Genomic DNA, 17,767 nt, shown 5'->3' on the forward strand with positions numbered 1-17,767 from the left:
TGTATTTGTCTTTATAGACGCCAACTCCCCCCGCCCATCTCTGATGTGTCTTGTCAAAGACTAGTCAGAATTGTACTGATTTTTTTATTTCCACTTCTAAATCCTAAAATTATTATTTCTTTTGTCTAAGCCTAGCTTCTAGAGATGTCTCTAATGGGGTAGGCGATGCAGTGGATGCCCGCATATTTTTGGTTGCATTATATACACACTTTTCCCTACATACTTTATAAATACATGATAATGCAGGTGGTCCTCAGGTTACACATGTCCATTCTTATACTATGGTATAAGTGGAGTTTTGATGTAAGTCAGTGGTTCCCAAACTTTTAACAGTCACGTATCCCTTCAGACATTTGACCTGAAGCCATGTACTCCTGCACACTTAAAAAAACATAAACCTTTCTTATGTTAATTAACTTGAAATTCATTCATTTTCTACCGCTTTTCCTCACAAGGGTTGCGGGGGTGCTGGAGCTATCCCAGCTGTCTTCGGGCGAGAGGCGGGATACACCCTGTACTGGTCGCCAGCCAATCACAGGACTCATATAGACTGTTTGTCTATATTATCATTCACACTCGCATTCATGACTGTGGACAATTTGGCGTCCCCATTAACCTAGCATGTTTTTGGAATGTGGGAGGAAACCGTAGTACCCGGAGAAAACCCACGCGCGCTAACCACTCACCACTCGGCCGCCGTGTAGCCCATTAACTTGAAATATTGAAGATAATTCATCGGTTCATGTTATCGTAATTCCGGGTGAAAATGTGAATTTTGCATGGTGACATTAGGATAGTTTGACATGAGCACTGATAAATAAATAAGGTATCATCCTAAATATCTTTTATTCCACTGTGATGTTGGCATCCTTCGCTTTGAATCCATTTAATTTGAATAGGTTTCACTTTTTTGTTCACTCAGGATGGCTATGGTTTAGTTCTGCATATTCACTTCATAGCCAATAGAAGGGTAACGTTTAACAACCATGATAAAGCAGTATCTGTCCAAAGGTTTGTTTAACATTGATGTCTGTTGCAAGTAGAACATTGTGCAACATTGTGTCTTATTGTTGTATGAGCAACAACAATGGATTTGTTAATATCACATACTTGTGTGTTTGCTGTGATTTACCAGTGCAGCCCTCACAGCTGTTTGCTAGGTATTATTCCTGCTTGTTGAGTATGGAGTGTCCATTTTCTGACTGGAATCTTTCTATGAAGTCCCAACTTTAAAAGAACCACTACCACCTTCTTAATAGTATCCGAAACATAAAACTACATACAACCAACAATTTTCAGGATGAAACACTTTTAATGCACAAAGTAATCATTTTGACTTACTTAGTTGTTGATATGATGCACACAGAGCAAAGAACAACTTGCCGTGCTGTCTACTTCCTGCTGTGGTCTCCTCGCACTTTGAGGCATTCAGGCGCACTTAAAAGTTTGAGTGTTAGACGCTAATTGTATTTAATTTTTATTCACATACCCCCTATAGCAATTGACGTACCCTGGGGGTATGCGTACCTCACTTTGGGAACCACTGATCGAATCTACTTGAACCCAATTTAACTCCCAAGTCACTCACAGTAGACAGAACACATGGAGATAAAATACAGTAATAAAGCTGTAGTTATCCTCGGATATTTACACAGGATATGTACATAGGATATTTACTCAGAATGACACACTATAAACCTTGCAATAAAGTACACACTCTGTGTTCCCAGTGTCACTCCTCAACACCAATGAGTAAGATATGACAGTCTTAAGACAGAACAGTCCAAGCAGAAGCTGGAGTCATTCTACACATAAGATATTTCAGAGCAAATCACAATCATAAGACTCCCAAAATATGATTGTTGCATCCACTTCGCTAGTCCTTCCTGATTCTGCACTCTTAGCATTATTGGAACTGTAGTTCCTTTAGCCATAGATTAGCCACATTGTTTAAACCACAGGATTCAAAGCATGTGGGGAAAAATGTAACAGCTTCTTTTAGTCAACAAAAGCAAAAATGATTTGCCTATTACATATCTGCTGTGCTAGTTCATGGTATTTGTTGGTTGATTGGGAACAGATGTGTTATGTCATGTCATTTATGTATATGTATAAATATTATCATACAACACGTATGATTCATTTCTGTACAGTGCTGTTACAACTATATTTTATTATTATATTTATATGTATTACTATCTATTTTCTCATCAATCTGTTATATTAGTCATTGTCCAGCAACAAGCTATCCACACAAGCTCACACTGTACTATGAAACTACTTTAGAAACGCTTTAAAAATGTATAAACTGGTAGGCTACATGTGAAACACGGATATGCTGAATTATGCGTGTTCACCTGACCTAAATCCAGTTGAGAACATTTGGGGATGCATGACAAGGGACATGAGTGGACATGGGTCCTATTGTGAACATTTTATTTGTATTATTGGGTTTATTTTAGCTACAATCGTAACCGTTTGATCAGTTAATAAACAGCCTATTTCACTTTAGCGCTAGCAATAAATAGCTTTCTAATTTTTGCTTTTTGAATTCTTCTCAGAACCTCAAGATCCAACAGTGTAAAATGTAAATTCTTTTAACCGGTCTTACAATTTTGAGTATATTTGTGGCCCTAGCATCTAATCTGAAAGTAGATTTTGGTACTGCAAAGTTGCCTTGAAATGGATTTAGTGGGCCGTTAATAAAACTTTCAACCATTCAGGCCTTTTGCAGCTTAAATAGTTGTAGTATGCTGAAGTAAGATTAATGATTAACCATTTTGAAAACAATTACCGGTACTATCCTCAGATGGGGGCTGTATTTACCCGCAAAGCCTTGGTTTTCCAGTCATCCAAAAGACAGGACTCAGAAACTCAAATTAATTCCCTTTTGTAAACAGTTCCAAGTCCTCAGTGCAACTTGAATCCAACACATATGCCCACGAGGCAGTTTGTGCTCACAAACTCAGATGCACACACTTGTTGGTGCTCCACGCAGTCCTGGTTTGGCGCCAAATGAGGAATTGGCATAGTGGCAAGTCTCCCGAATATTTTAAGTGGGCTAGAAGGAGATGCTCAGCGTGGCGCTGGCAGGCCCACTGAGGATTGCCAAGGCTTTGCTGCATTGTGCACGCTTATTCAGGGAATGTAGACGTGATAAGAGTGGAGGAGGAGTTGAAAAGTTCAGGTGGATTATTTTAAAGTTGAAACCAAGTGTTTCATATCCGCTGGTGCATGTTTGAAGTCGTTTAGGTTAGGGCTGCATGATTCTGGGGCGAAAAAAATGTGAATCCCGATTTTTGTGCTTCGAAGTGAGAAAACTGGGACAATTTCAGTGGTCTTTTGCTGGTCTTCCTGGGAGGTCCTGGAAAGGCAGATGATAGGGGACTTTGTTGATAGAACGACTGATCAACAGAACGACTGATGGTAAATAATCTCCCAAGTCAAAGCAGGGCCCACTCAGTACATTCATGCATGGGAATAATGCGATCGCTCCTCACACAAGCTATTTGATGACTGAATGACAAATGTAAGGTGAGGTTCGCTCGGGGAGGAGGAGAACAAGGAGGAAGTTGGCCGTCATGCCAACAACAGTAGCGAATGAACCCTTTAATGGCAAAGTTTGTTTGTAATGTGGCTTGTTAAGTTAAAGTAATAGAACATAAATTGCTGGATGTGCTTTAGGGGATCCATTGGTGATTTGTTAAAACAGATACACATTATGGCAAATAATAAGCCTCGTCTCTAATTTGGTTCTCAGTCAAAGACGAGTACGCCATTAAAGACACAAATCACATGCAGTTTGAGACAACAGCATGAGTTCACGTTTTCCTGTTTTTTTTTTTTTTTCCGTGGCTCAAGGGTAAGTAATCATGGTGTGACACATGTGCTTTTCAGGTGTTTGTGATATTCCCTTTCATGTTCTGTACACTAGCCCAAGGACTTGAGTGTTCTTGAATACAAGGCCTGCGGCTCCCGCACACGCCACGTAGGAAGAGCACTGAATAGAAAGTGTGTAGGTTTTACAAGTCTCTATTGGATGACTTGAGACCGGATGGCCCAACTTGTAAACAATGATATTATTTTATTATGTATTCTCAATAATTGTTTTTTTTTCCCCCACTCAGCGTTTCATCCAGTACTTGGCCTCCAGAAACACCCTCTTTAACCTAACCAACTTTCTGGATAAAGGAGCCCTGCAAGGTAAAAACACATAGAATTGGACAAGCGGCACACTCCTTAATCTTTCATCCTTCTCTCCCAGGTTACGACATGTCAACCTTCATTAGGAGGTACAGCCGATACCTGAACGAAAAGGCAATGTCCTACAGGCTGGTGGCTGTGGATTTCACCAAGATGAAGAGGGGGTAGGCGACGTGCAAACTTGTTAATTTGGCTCTGGTGCTCTCCTCATTTCCACAGTATAATGGAACGTTGCCGTTCCTCATTAATCACCTCTCAACGGTCCAACCAAAACACAAATGTACGGAAACCTAAAAAAATGTTCCCCAATTATTTTAACTATAAAACAAACATTTTTTTAATTATAGTATATAATGTAAATGCAATTAATCTGTTCCAGACACTCAAACATATGAAGAAAAAATACATTCTATAGGCTGCACGGTAAGGAAGTGGTTAGCATGTAAGCCACACAGTCAGGAGAGACGGTCACTTTTCTTTGGATACTCCGGTTTCCTTCCATATTCCAAAAACATACATGTAGTTATATGTACATACACGTAGGTATGAATGTGAGTGCCCCGCCTCTCTCCCAAAGACAGCTGGGATAGGCTCCAGCATCCTCGCGACCCTAGTGAGGATAAGCGGTATAAAAAATGGATGGCTGCATACATTCTATAGAGAATAATTACAGTTTTACATCAAGAAACAATTTAAAATACATATAAGTGATGAATGAAATGCATCTAGCATCACTTTTATCTTTGTTGAAGATATAGAGGTGAGCAGCTGTGAGGAGCACCGAAGGAGCAGGTGAAAAGAGGGTATTGTTACTTCACTTAGCCGCGGCCTGTATTGCAAATCAGGATTTTTACTTATCCTGGATGAGTTTGTCTGGATATGCTATACTATAAAGCTGGTTCACTTTTTAGCAGGATACATCACCATGGTAATGCACACACTGTTTAGAGATACAAGATAAGAGTCACAAACAGTACAGACCACTGACCAATAAGATATTATAGTTGTCTCTGAAAGTGACGTCATTCATTGATTGCACGGATTCAGCGTAGATAGTACAGGCTTTAAACGTAAGGATTGGGCTGCAAAACTCTTGATTTTCTCCATGATTTTCAAGGGGAAAATTATAGATCAGCTGTGGAGGGAATGGCTTCTAGGGTTGTGTATGTTAACAAAGTCACACAGTGGAGCTGTGTGCTTACAGTGCCCATAAAAAGGACAGACGATAGACAGTATTTTATTTAATTACACATATCCATTATCTGGCCTGGTGTTCCTTTTAATCAAAGTGAAATGAATCCCAGATCCGTTATGTCGCTCCTTATTGCTGTCACGACGGGTCTTTATCAGCTTCTCTGAATTTCAGTGCTGCGAGGTCTTTTTTTCTTTATTAGCAACTTCAATATACATTTAAGTTTGAACACGACCAGCATCATTCTCATATGACACAATGCTTTGAATATAATTTTTACATTTGGTTTCTATTTGCTTCCACATTCACCTGACACCCGGGTTGCAACTCAAACAAAAATTGACATCTACACCAATAAAATAAAGTACTGTAGTAGCTTGTACAGTGTGTTGATGTGTCGTTAATGACATGGAACACTTACTCATTCAGTCAGCGATTTTCCTTCTTGCCTTTAGCAAGTATAACATCTTCATATTCTTCACACATTGTTCTTCCTGGGTGAAGTAAGCCACTGTGCAGCCGGTGGATTCTTCATGTTTGCGTTTGGTCATCTTCTGCTATCATCGATGGCTGTATCACATACATTTAGGGCAAACACCGCTTTACGGACAATACATGACACTGTTGGGATGCATACTGATGTCATAGAGGTGTGAACAGGGCCAGTGATCATGCATAGGGTGCTTTGTTCGGTGGCATGGCTCAGGTGGTAGAGTGGTTTAAGTATTATTGGGCAAGATACTGAACCCCTATTTGCCACTGATGCATCATCAGTAGGTGAATGCTAGTGAAAGACCATTTACCATTCTGTGGAATAACACAGTACATGGCCTAGTTTGTGATGCTAAACGTTGCCTAACCGAGACAATGTGCGAAAACCGGGCATTCAGAAACCAAAGCTCCAGTGTAGTTATTCAAGCCGTGTTGCCAAGCTCAGTTAATCATTTTCTGTGGTTAAATATTGACCTCAGCACTTTAAGTGAATTACTACTTCAATATGAGCTATTGAGTGCTCTTTATGAAACCAAAATCGGATCATATTCATCATTCTCATTTGTATCAAAATACAATCAGAAAACCAGTATCGAACACACATCAGTGGGTAATGGTTCGTCATTATGTGTTCATTCATTGTGTTTTGTGTATTGTCTTTGCCTTCTTTGCACAGGACTGACGGCGTGATGCGGACCATGAACACAGAGAAGCTGATCAAGACGCTGCCTATAATTCAGAACCAGCTTGACGCACTGCTGGATTTCCAGGTACTGAATGTGCGTGCGTGCAAGCTAATATTGGGAAATCTGTGTTCAACGCATCCTCCGCCTCCACAGGCCAACCCTAACGAGCTTACTAACGGCGTGATCAACTCCGCCTTCATGCTGCTCTTCAAAGACTCCATCAGGCTGTTTGCTGCTTACAACGAAGGGGTCATCAACCTCTTGGGTACCACACTCACCTTCACTTAAGTGCTCTTGTGATCTATCATACAAGTGAGGTAGAGGGGTGGGGGGGGCGCTGCAGAGGCACTCATACGGCGGTTGTCATGGCAGCAGTGTAGGTTTCCAAAAGCATTCACTTATCATTTCTTTTTCTGGCTGCATTTTCCTCCTCCTCCTCCTCCTTCTTCTTCTTCTCCTCCTTGTCCTTCTCTGTCTGCTGCAGAGAAATACTTTGACATGAAGAAGAACCAGTGCAAAGATGCTTTGGACATCTACAAGAAGTTTCTTTACAGGATGACCAAGCTGTCAGAGTTCCTCAAAGTTGCCGAGGTATACACACACACAGACACCAACACACACACGGCTTACTTTCCTCCTCCTGACAAAGATGGATACCCATGCGGCTCTCCTCCTCCCAGTGCACACACAGATCATCCCTCTTGTTCTCCTCCTTTGTTTCGAACAGACTTGAAACAGCAAGTCAGCTGCCACAACATCAGCAACACACAAACCCTGCTCCAACAAACCTAATTAAATCCCATTGTTTCCTTCTAATTAATTTCAAGGAGCTCCCTGAACAAATCAGTTTTTAAGAGATAATTACAAATAATGGGGGGGGGTCTTTTTAAATTATTATTATTGTTATTATTATTAAAGAAAATCTGTCTACATTTAAGCATAAACAAGTAATTTGTTCCAAGTTGCAAATGTGTCAAGGCAGATCTGGAATCATGTTTTTTTTTTTTAACCAAATAGCATTGTTCCCTCTCGGGATGTGAACACCTTGAAAATCCATTCGTGTGGTAATAACACAATGAGGGTTGGGAATATTAATAAGGAGATTATTATTAGAATGGGTGAGATTTCAGTGTTTGGTGCCATAAAAATGAATTCCATGAAGCACCACATTAATCTTTCTTGTCATTGCTTTCCCATGAATTCATCCAACATGAAATCAGAGCTCAAGTTTTTACTTTTCTAGATGTAACAGCCACTTTGGACGGTGCACTGGAGGGTGGGAGGCAGAACTAGAAGCCCTGATGGTGATTGTTTAATAGTCCTTGACCTAATGTTCTTTATCTGTGTCCAAAGAGTCCACGTGTGCACACAAGCGTTACATGTCCGAGTTGTTAGTCCTCTCGGAGGTGGATTTGGCGTTTTTGTTTTTTTTTTTTATCAATGTGTTGTTACCATTTGATTTATCAATGCTGCCATTCATCACCTCTCCCACCACATTGGTCACGCACATTCGGCGCTCAGTGTCACGTCACAGTGTTTTCGTCTTGTTTTTGTTTGCGCATGAAGTAACGAATCCCATGTTTGTTTTCTCACATGGACCCTGCCCTCCCTTTTTTTTCTCCATTTTTTTCCCCACCCACCTTCCTCCCTTCTTATTTGTTTTCCACGACAGGAAGTTGGAATAGATCAGGGTGACATCCCAGATCTCTCACAGGTCAGTGTGCATCTCACCTCTTTCTCTTACTCTGGTTCTCCACTTGTCTCTTTCTCTCCCTCTCCTCCTCTCACAACACTCATGTTTCCATTCATGGATTCACACCTTATTTAACCCCTGATTGCACCTTCCTCACTCACCAAGCACTCACCGATCCAATACTCTCATGGGTAGATCTGGGTCAAGTATCAGATCAGTATCAGTCTGATACTGGCAAAACTTACTGGATTGGATATTGGCAAAAATGTACATAAAACCTCTCCAATCTGATCTAAAAATCTAAAAGCCCAAACAATGCTCAATTTAATATAGCACGTGCAAGATTTTCAAATAAACTGCCTCTTGTTTGTATTTGAAGTTGCAGTAGTGTGAAAATCTTTGTCCCCTTCCTGATTTCTTATGTTTTTGCATGGTTGTCATGCCTAAATCTTTCACATCAAGCTAATTCAAATATTAGTATTTCATACGACACAACTGAACACAAAATGCTGTTTTTGAATGCAACGTTTTATTATTAAGGGAATAAGAAAATCCAAACTTACATCGGCCTGTGAGAAAAAGTGATTGTCACCCCTGTTAAAACATAACTTAATTGAGATTAATTGAGACCTATCAGTCTGGCACAACTTATGAAACCATTTGTAAAGCTTTGGGACTCCAGCAAACTACAGTGAGAGCCATTATCCACAAATGGTGAAAACATGGAACAATGGTGAACCTTCCCAGAAGTGGCCGGCCAACCCAAATTACCCCAAGAGCGCAGCAACGACTCACAAAAGACCCCATAACGTCCAAAGAACTGCAGGCCTCTCTTCACTACCATGATGGTAGTGGGATGGTCTGGGGCTGTTTCAGTGCTGCTTCAGTACCTGGAAGACTTACTGTGATAAATGGATGGGTTCTGCATCAGGACACTGATCCAAAACACACCAGCAAGTCCACCTCTGAATGGCTGAAGAAAAACCAAATGAAGACTTTGGAGTGGCCTAGTAAAAGTCCTGACCTGAATCCTATTGAGATGCTGTGGCATGACTTTAAAAAGGTGCTTCATGCTGGAAAAGCCTCCAATGTGGCTGAATGACAACAATTATGCAAAGATGAGTGGGCCAAAATTCCTCCACAGCGCTGTAAGAGACTCATTGCAAGTTATTGCTTGATTGCAGTTGTTGCTGGTACAAAAAAAATGTATTCAGTCGTGTTGTCATTGACTAACATTTAAATGTGTTGATGGTCTGAAACATTGTAGTGTGGCAAACGTGCAAAAAAATAAATCAGAAAGGGACAAACTATTTTTCATACTACTGTATAATTAAGTTATGGCCAAGATGGCTACTTTTTACTATGTAATGTCAGGTTTGAGGTATCTTATTGTACACTGAAATTATAATTCCTCTCTAATTTGTTAAGCTTTTGTTTCACTTCATTCACTTTTATTAGTAATTTTTAAAAGGTGCTGCTGGGTCTGGTGACCAATCAAAAATGCTGTTAAAAAGCTATGTGCTTTTTCTAGTTCAAATTGAAAGCACCAGCAGTAGTGCATAACTTGAGTAAATGGCTATATTAAGCAAAGTGCATGCCTATAGTTCTATAACTATGATAGTTATCGGTAGATACTATACAATCTTTATATTGTTATTATATTTTATATAAGCATTACTTTATATTGGTCTATAACTTGAAAAAGTGGTATCAGGCAGTCCATACACGTCCCTCTTTGTTTATTTTTTTATTAATTTATTTTTTTTTGTTACTATTTCCAATGATCTTGCTGTTGGGAGTCAGGGAACCTCCCATGTCTTTTTTTCCCCCATTGATTCACTTTTGCTGTTTAAGGCACTTTATAGATCGGGTGTGGCAGGCTCAGCTCTACTGTAACACTGCACCACCATCAGCAGCTGTGGGATGCATGGGTGAAAGTGGTACTAGCCGCAATAAGAAAGGGCCTCATCATGCAAAAAAAAAAAAAAGTCACAATGCAGTGCACTATGAATAGACAAACTCAGCGTGTGGACTGACTGCGTGGCTGTCACAAATTGTGTTTTCTTTTTCCTCCTATGTCGCAGAAAACAAAAGGATCATACATTGTAGGTGGTGGGTTGCATATTGTGTTGCTTCCCCCCTTTCCTTCCCACCCGTGTTGACACCACTGCATGAAGACCATCTTTCCTCAAAGTGTGTGATCTAGCTCCCACACACACACACACACAGACAGACAGCATGCACAGCTTGTTCTTGTCGTGCTTATAATATGTCTGTCGAGCCGGTGCAGATTGCTTTTTGCTCTCTGGCGGGCCAGACCGGCGCGACAAGCAAAAGGCCATGAAACCTCATGAATAGAAAATGAGGACTCGCCACGGCAGCCGTCTTCATCTGCATGACTCCTTGCTCCGGGTCCCACCGACTCATTGGAATTCTTTCCCTCCCGTCATGTTGTTTATCTCATTTCTGTCGCGAACACAGTCGTCTGCTCCACACGCACGGGACAGTTGCTTTAATCGCCACTGATCCAAGATTTACATTGTAATCATGCTGTGCAGCAGGAAAAAATATCAGTGCAGAATAAGATGATGGCTTTTGTCCCTAAACCTTGTATCATGAATGATTAATAGCAACACACACCTTTGTCTGTGTGTGTGTGTGTGTGTGTGTGTGTGTGTGTGTGTGTGTGCGTGCGTGTGTCACAGCAAATATTGACTCGGCCTACGAGGCCCCCTTCTCTTGCCTGCTGCGAAGTGCTCACAAGACAAAATACTTCCAGATGTGTGTGTGTGTGTGTGTGTGTGTGCGCGCACCCGCTCACAACCCTGCTAAGAACACACTTTGCATTCTTGTGGATGGTGACGTTGTCATATTTTCACTGTAGAGGAATTTCCTCTCCTCAGCATGCCGCGCGATAAGTCATACAGTGGATCTGAAGTATGGATTTGTGTGTAGAATGTAGCCGTCTGCTTTGATTTTTTTTCCTTTTATGAGGCGCCAAACAAACAGATGAATAAATGTCAACATGGACATGAAATTTGCAGCTACACAGTGTTGGCACGGTGCTAGTGTAACAGCAGTCCTCACACAGTCTGCCCTGGCAAACTTTAGATTTGAGCAAAAGCCCAAATGAGAACCGCACAAGCACTCAATCATGGAAGGACGATGGCTCTTCACTTCAGATAAGAAGAACAGTGTATGAAAACTGAAAGGAACTGCATGACCTCTCCTCTTCTTACTCTGTTTCAAAGCTTTGTGTTGCTTCTCGACACGCCGTGTGAATATTTGCTGCATGTTGCCATGGCTACCTGTTAGAGCCTGAGCACTCCTGTGAGACCAGCTACGTGTGGGTGATGTACTGTATGTTGCTCACTTATACGTGGGAGGGGCTTATTGTGCAGAAAAGTTTATTTGATAACTCAATTTACTTCCTCTAATTGTCCGCTTTGTTTCTGCCCATGTGTCCCAAGGCCCCCAGCAGCCTTTTGGAGGCTCTGGAGCAGCACCTGGCTTCCCTGGAGGGCAAGAAGACCAAGGAGCTGAATGCAGACACTAGGTAAACATTTCAAAGATGGCAGAGAAAATGCTTCAGTGCTTAATTTCCTTGGTCTCTCTTCTCGCAGAGCATCTACTCTGTCCAGTGCCGTCTCGTCCCTGTCCTCCACCGGCATGTCCTTCACCCGCATGGATGAGAAGGAGAAGCAGCTGGCACTGGAGGAGGAGCAGGCCAGACTACAGGCTCTTAAGGTAACTGTCAGTGTCAACAAGGTCAAAGCCAAACATGTCAAACACAGAAGTGTGTTTGCTGTAATGATAAAGGTGAGAAACCGACTGTGAGAGCTGGGGGACAATGGGTCTTGTTTGGCTGTCTGGACACGCTCCGCTCCTGTCCATCTGGAGCTTCAGAGCAAACAGCAGCACTTTCCATTTGTTCCTTTTGCGACTCAGTCGGAATGCAAATATGGCTGACAGTTCTGTCATAGTCTCAGCGGCAGTTGTGGTGTTCATCTCAGATTGAAATAAAGTCTTTATTCCTTTGAGGGTTGAAGCCTCGGCTCCATCGAGTGTGCTGAGTTACAATGCTTTTTCTTTATTAAATTATTTTATTATGGAGCTCAATGAAAATGTGTATATTAAAAGACAAACTTTACTAGCCTGTGCATTTATTCATCAATGCATGATACCACAAAAGATGAAATATAGTCATCCCTGTGAAGCAGTAACACTTTTATGAAGGTCTATTGTATAATGCATTATGAGCGCATTCATAAGGCATAATAATGCATTGCAGCGGGCAACACAGACAGATGGAATATTAACGTCTTGCAAGCGTTTTTACCGGAATGAGCAGTAAAAACTGACAAACAGTGAAATCCCTCAATAAAACACTATTTATGCATATGAGATGAAACAAAGCGGGCCACGAGTATTATCGTGCTTTGCTGTGCGTGCTCACCTGAGGCCCAGACCACTGGACTTGGATTCGAGTCACAATTTTGATGACTTTGGACTCTTGACAAGATCATCAAATTACTTGCAACTCGACTTGTGCTTTACTCTGATGATTTAAATACGTTTCAATGAGTGTGTGGAGTGAAATGTGTCCTTGAATGTGTCATGTGTTTATTGCTTGCACGGTCGATAGGTGCAAAATTGGATTTAATATTAATAAACTGTGAAAACCCATTGACGACTAAATACGTATTTTAACTACTGGAGCCCTGTAAACATGATATAATACCCCTACAGTCGCCTTTACACTCTTTATTCTGTTCTTACACCACATTGTGAAGGCAATGGGATCACTGCAGAAACATAAGAGCCCCTCCAATTTACTTTTTTAAACTTACTTCTTTTTTTTTTGTACTTTTGACTGGAGTGCAGAAGAAGGATAAAGTAAGAAACCAAAAAAAATAAACCACTTCCACACAGAATGGGAAGAACTTTTTCCACTCTCTTGTCAGACATGCTATGGTTGACTCCATGCAGTGTTAAGGTAATGTAATCTAACATCAGTGTAACATTACTAGGGCTAACAAATGATGGTGTCATTTTAATCTCATCATTCACAGGTTTTAAATTAATTAATCACTATTAATCACCATTCGCAACTATCTGAAATTATATATACAGGATTGTAAATATTATATTAGTATTAGATGTATTTGTATGTATTAACAGCTCCAAATGAACCAAACATGTCAATTGAGCTAAAAGATACCACACAAGTCTAACCATCTATTTGTGTAACACTAGTCTCTTTAATGTCCTGTGATTGGCTGGCGACCAGTCCAGGGTGTACCCCGCCTTTCGCCCGAAGACAGCTGATAAGAAGTGAGGATAAGTGATAGAAAATGAATGAATGAATGTATTTGGGAGATGCTAAATAATGCTGATGACTTGTAAGGACTCAAATTTCCATCCTGTGACTTTTGAGTTGACTTGACTTGGACTTACACGTCTTTACTTGAGACATAACTCGAGACTTCAGATTAAAGACTTGCCACTTGCAAAACACTGACTTGTTCCCACCGCTGCCTGAGGCTACATGGTGCCAGCAAGCCTGAAATCACAATGGCCCAGAATCAAACGCAGCTTACGTTGCATTCAAATTCAAGTAAGAAATGAAAAATGTGGATGACGTGCAGCTTTTTAATTCCACTGCAATGCCTTCACAGTGCAGCAGACAAGAGTTGACCTCAGACTTTAAACGTGACTTAAACTTAAACTAGTGTCTTCTCACTGCACGTTGTTTTATGATTAAAGTCATGTAAAGTTTGCTCATCTTAATTCTGGAGCAGAGGACAATGACTGCTAATTCATCTGCATTGATTTGTGTGGCCTTTATTGGGCTATTGATGTGCCTTTGTCCTTGTGTCCACCTCTCACTGTTTGGAACCTTGGCTGTATTTGCGTTGCTATTCTTTTCAATTGGCAAATAATTTTCCAAGATGCATATGTGTGTGTGTGTGTGTATTTGTGTGTGCCAGGACCAGCGTCTGAAGGAAATCAGCATGCAGACTCCACCCTCTGCCTCACCCAGCAGCCAATCAATAGGCAGCAACAACCACCACGTCACGCAAACGCCAGTGTTGTTTGGCCCCACGCTCTCAACCAATAGGTGTGTGGGTTTTTTTTCTTTCTCTTATAGTGTCATCGACTTGAAGAACTAACTGTGATAAATAAAGCCAAGTGTAGTCACTGAAGATGTCTTTCCTTAATGCCCAATTATTTATTCATGTTTGTCTTTCCATTTTCTGTGTACTCGCTTTTCGTCTTTCACTGGCTTGTTCCTGTTTCCCCTCTCAATTCCTAATCATCTTTCCCCATCGATTTGTCTATTTTTTTAAATCTTTTGTCTCCATAACACTTGAATTCCTCTCCAACTTCTTTGGCTCCCACAGTGTCCCCAACCTGAACAGCGATCTGTTTGATCTTCAGCCAGCCTTCATCCCCACAGTGCAGAGCGCTCCTTCCATCTCTGCTCATGCCAACAGTGCCTGGGGAGGTACGGCGTACACACACACATACCTACCTGCATTAAGATATGCTCAGAAGAACACATGGATGCAATAAAGACATCAACCTGCACAAATATGGATCTTGGAAGCACACTTGGGAGCCCCTCTATCTAGCCATGTATTTATTGACATCACCATATTTCCTCATCTCAACAAGAAATTCTGTGTAAAAGTAAACACACGTATGGTGTCTTGTGCCTCTTATGCATTCTCTTAGTTTTATTGTCCTGTCTGCGTACAGTGCGTCCGGGAAGTGTTCACAACACTTCACTTGTTTATGTGATGGCCTTAATTTATGATCTATATAATATATAATACTTTTTCCCCCTGTAAATGCGGCACACAGAAGCCCATTATGTCAACATGGTTAAAAACTAAGAAATCTCATTTCATTTTCTACCGCTTATTCTCACGAGCGGTGCTGGAGCCTATCCCAGCTGTCTTCGGGCGAGAGGCGGGGCACACCCCGGCCTGGTCGCCAGCCAATCACAGGGCACATACCTATTCGGACCTATGGAGTCGCCAATTAACATAGCATGCTTTTGGAATGTGGGAGGAAACCCACGGAGAACATGGGAGAACATGGGGAGAACATGCAAACTCCACACAGAGATGGCCGAGGGTGGAATTGAACTCGGGTCTCCTAGCTGTGAGGCCTGCACGCTAACCACTCATCCACCGTGAATCCCTAAAAAAAACACGTATTTTACAATTATACTTAGAATTTAATAAGTAATATATAAAATTGTGTATGTATTAATTATTTTTCTTGTACCTTTGGCAACAATTACAGCCTCAAGCTTGGCACACCTATCTTTGGGCAGTTTCATACGCCCATTCCTGTTTGCAGCTCTCAGGTTCCCATCAGTGTTGGTGCACGTGCCAATGTGTAAATAGTGAAGTGCTGTGATACTTTCCGGATGTGTTGTCAACACCTTTTAAACCCCGAAGCCAGCTTGTTTCAATCAGGATGTATTGCAGCTTTTACACAGCTTTATGACAAAGGATTTAATTTAAGCCTCTTCTTCCCAGCATGCTTTCTGGAGCATTAGTTTTGAGAAGAAACAAGCTCTTTTTTTTGTCTGTTTAATTTTGTCACATAATACTCTCATACCGATACATCAAGCTGTAGGATGTGTATGGGTGGATTTCCCCGTGCTTAGTTCTTCTTCCAAAGACTACTGAGCATCACTAGTTACCAAGCAACAACAATGCTGCCAGAAACGGGCAATATTCAGGGAAAACGGCACCTTTTTATTTTGCCCATCATCCACAATCCTTATGTGCGACATGAATACACATTTTCCAATTTCCTGTGCATTCAAAATATTGAATAACTGTTAGCACGAGGCAGCTAATAATATAACATGTAATGGCATTCACCTATTCCACCTATAAAGCCCTCTATTAATAAACATTTTATATACTTTCTGTGACAGTGTATTAACAGAGACATCCATGAAAACATGCAATACTTATAGTATTTTGCTGCATTTTTGTCATTTTAACTCATCATTGAGTCCATAGCAATGACGGCTACTTCCATCAACAACAGAAGCTTAGCGAAATGCTATGTCATTCTTGTAGCATTATCATGTAGGACTAATGATAAATGTTTCATTGACAAAATAAGAGCTTAATAAAAACTGTGTGTCCCCGCAATAGAGATGTTTTTAAAACGAAAAAAGGAAGACTGCTGAAGCAATTGTTAAATTAATTTGCTGATTATAAGGCTGTGTTATTTGCACTTTATGTAAATTTTATTTGCATACATTTTTTTATTTATTTAATTAAAATATATATATTGAATGTATTTATATTATCACTACCTTTTTTATTGATTTTTATTCTGACTCACTTTTTTGTAAAAGTAAAATCTAAATATTGGTCTTTTTTATTAATAAGCCTGACTTAAGCCTTTACATTTTTTCTTGCTTGATTTGTTCCATGAATTATTAGCAAAAGTTAAGATAGGTTTCATAAAAATCTTTGTGATCACATTTTATCATGTCATGTTATTATTCATTAAACTTTATTCAGGTTTTTTGTGAGTGGATTTGATTTATTATTGAAAACATTAATGAGATCAATTAAATCTATACAGTGTTAATATTTAATGGGCCCCGGGCCGGTCTGCACTGAAAAAAATCAGGCCTCACCATCAAAAAGGTTAAGAACCACTGCTTTAGAACACACAAGATAGGGAAAGATGTCTGGTCATGTGTCGCTTAAGGATTGTAAATGATGGACTTTTTACATTTTTTTAAAAGGTGAATTTTCCTTTAAGACTGTCGTGTCCGTGTTCATCAAGTCCAAAACTTCATATGATTTAATAAATAGCCTAATTGCTGAAATTGTGAAGCAGATCCACAATATGTCATCTCAGCTGTTTTTTCCTGCTCCAACTTAAACCACGATTTAATCTTGGACCTACATCCCTCAGGACTGGAGAGCCAGCCTCTGCAGCAGAGTGCGTCGGCCATGACTGTAGATTTTGATGCCGTGTTTGGGAATAAGGCCGCTCTCGCTAACGATGGAACACAGCCAGAAGCCGGTAAAACCTTTTTTCCCCCCGTCTGACTGTCCAGACTGGAAACTAAAACTTTTTGGCTTTGCGGGCAACACCGGCGTCGCTTGTGATTAACCTCTGCAGTTTCTGCAGCACGTGGGCTCTACTAACTCACCTTGGCTCCACATCTCACCTGTCTTGGCTAAGGTTGAACTGTTATCGATCTATTAAATAGGTGCATTTGCCTCAGAAAGGAGTCTGTGATATGAAAGGGCCTTTTGTTTTTCTTGGAGTACATGGCCGTCTGCCCTGGTTTCACTTTTGCTTAGTCAACGGAACACTTTCCTCTCAAGCTTCTAGTGCCTTCCTGCCTGCTTGCGTCTAATCAAGGTGCAATTATTTGGCAGTGCATCTCCACAGTGACAGTTCCCATCAATCAGCATTGCTGCTTGAAGATGGCTAGCTATAATC

The 17,767-nt window shown here is 40.8% G+C and overlaps 1 protein-coding gene across 3 annotated transcripts in view; it reads left to right on the top strand.

Moving 5' to 3' along the window:
* LOC131126429 (phosphatidylinositol-binding clathrin assembly protein) overlaps window positions 1–17,767 on the top strand; it is a 47,949-nt gene that overhangs the window by 19,285 nt on the left and 10,897 nt on the right. For 2 of the 3 annotated variants that reach the window (XM_058068952.2, XM_058068954.2), the window contains exons 3-13: window positions 4,128–4,203; window positions 4,265–4,367; window positions 6,564–6,657; window positions 6,727–6,838; window positions 7,058–7,164; window positions 8,246–8,287; window positions 11,737–11,822; window positions 11,890–12,013; window positions 14,257–14,387; window positions 14,671–14,774; window positions 17,231–17,341. In XM_058068952.2, the coding sequence (XP_057924935.1) occupies window positions 4,128–4,203; window positions 4,265–4,367; window positions 6,564–6,657; window positions 6,727–6,838; window positions 7,058–7,164; window positions 8,246–8,287; window positions 11,737–11,822; window positions 11,890–12,013; window positions 14,257–14,387; window positions 14,671–14,774; window positions 17,231–17,341 (1,090 nt within the window). The remainder of the gene's footprint in view (window positions 1–4,127; window positions 4,204–4,264; window positions 4,368–6,563; window positions 6,658–6,726; window positions 6,839–7,057; window positions 7,165–8,245; window positions 8,288–11,736; window positions 11,823–11,889; window positions 12,014–14,256; window positions 14,388–14,670; window positions 14,775–17,230; window positions 17,342–17,767) is intronic. The other variant, XM_058068956.2, reaches the window with a different exon arrangement.

The sequence above is a fragment of the Doryrhamphus excisus genome, linkage group LG2, assembly GCF_037039965.1.
Source record: "Doryrhamphus excisus strain RoL-2023G ecotype Guam linkage group LG2, RoL_Dexc_Guam_v1.1, whole genome shotgun sequence".
In the NCBI taxonomy this organism is placed as follows: domain Eukaryota; kingdom Metazoa; phylum Chordata; class Actinopteri; order Syngnathiformes; family Syngnathidae; genus Doryrhamphus; species Doryrhamphus excisus.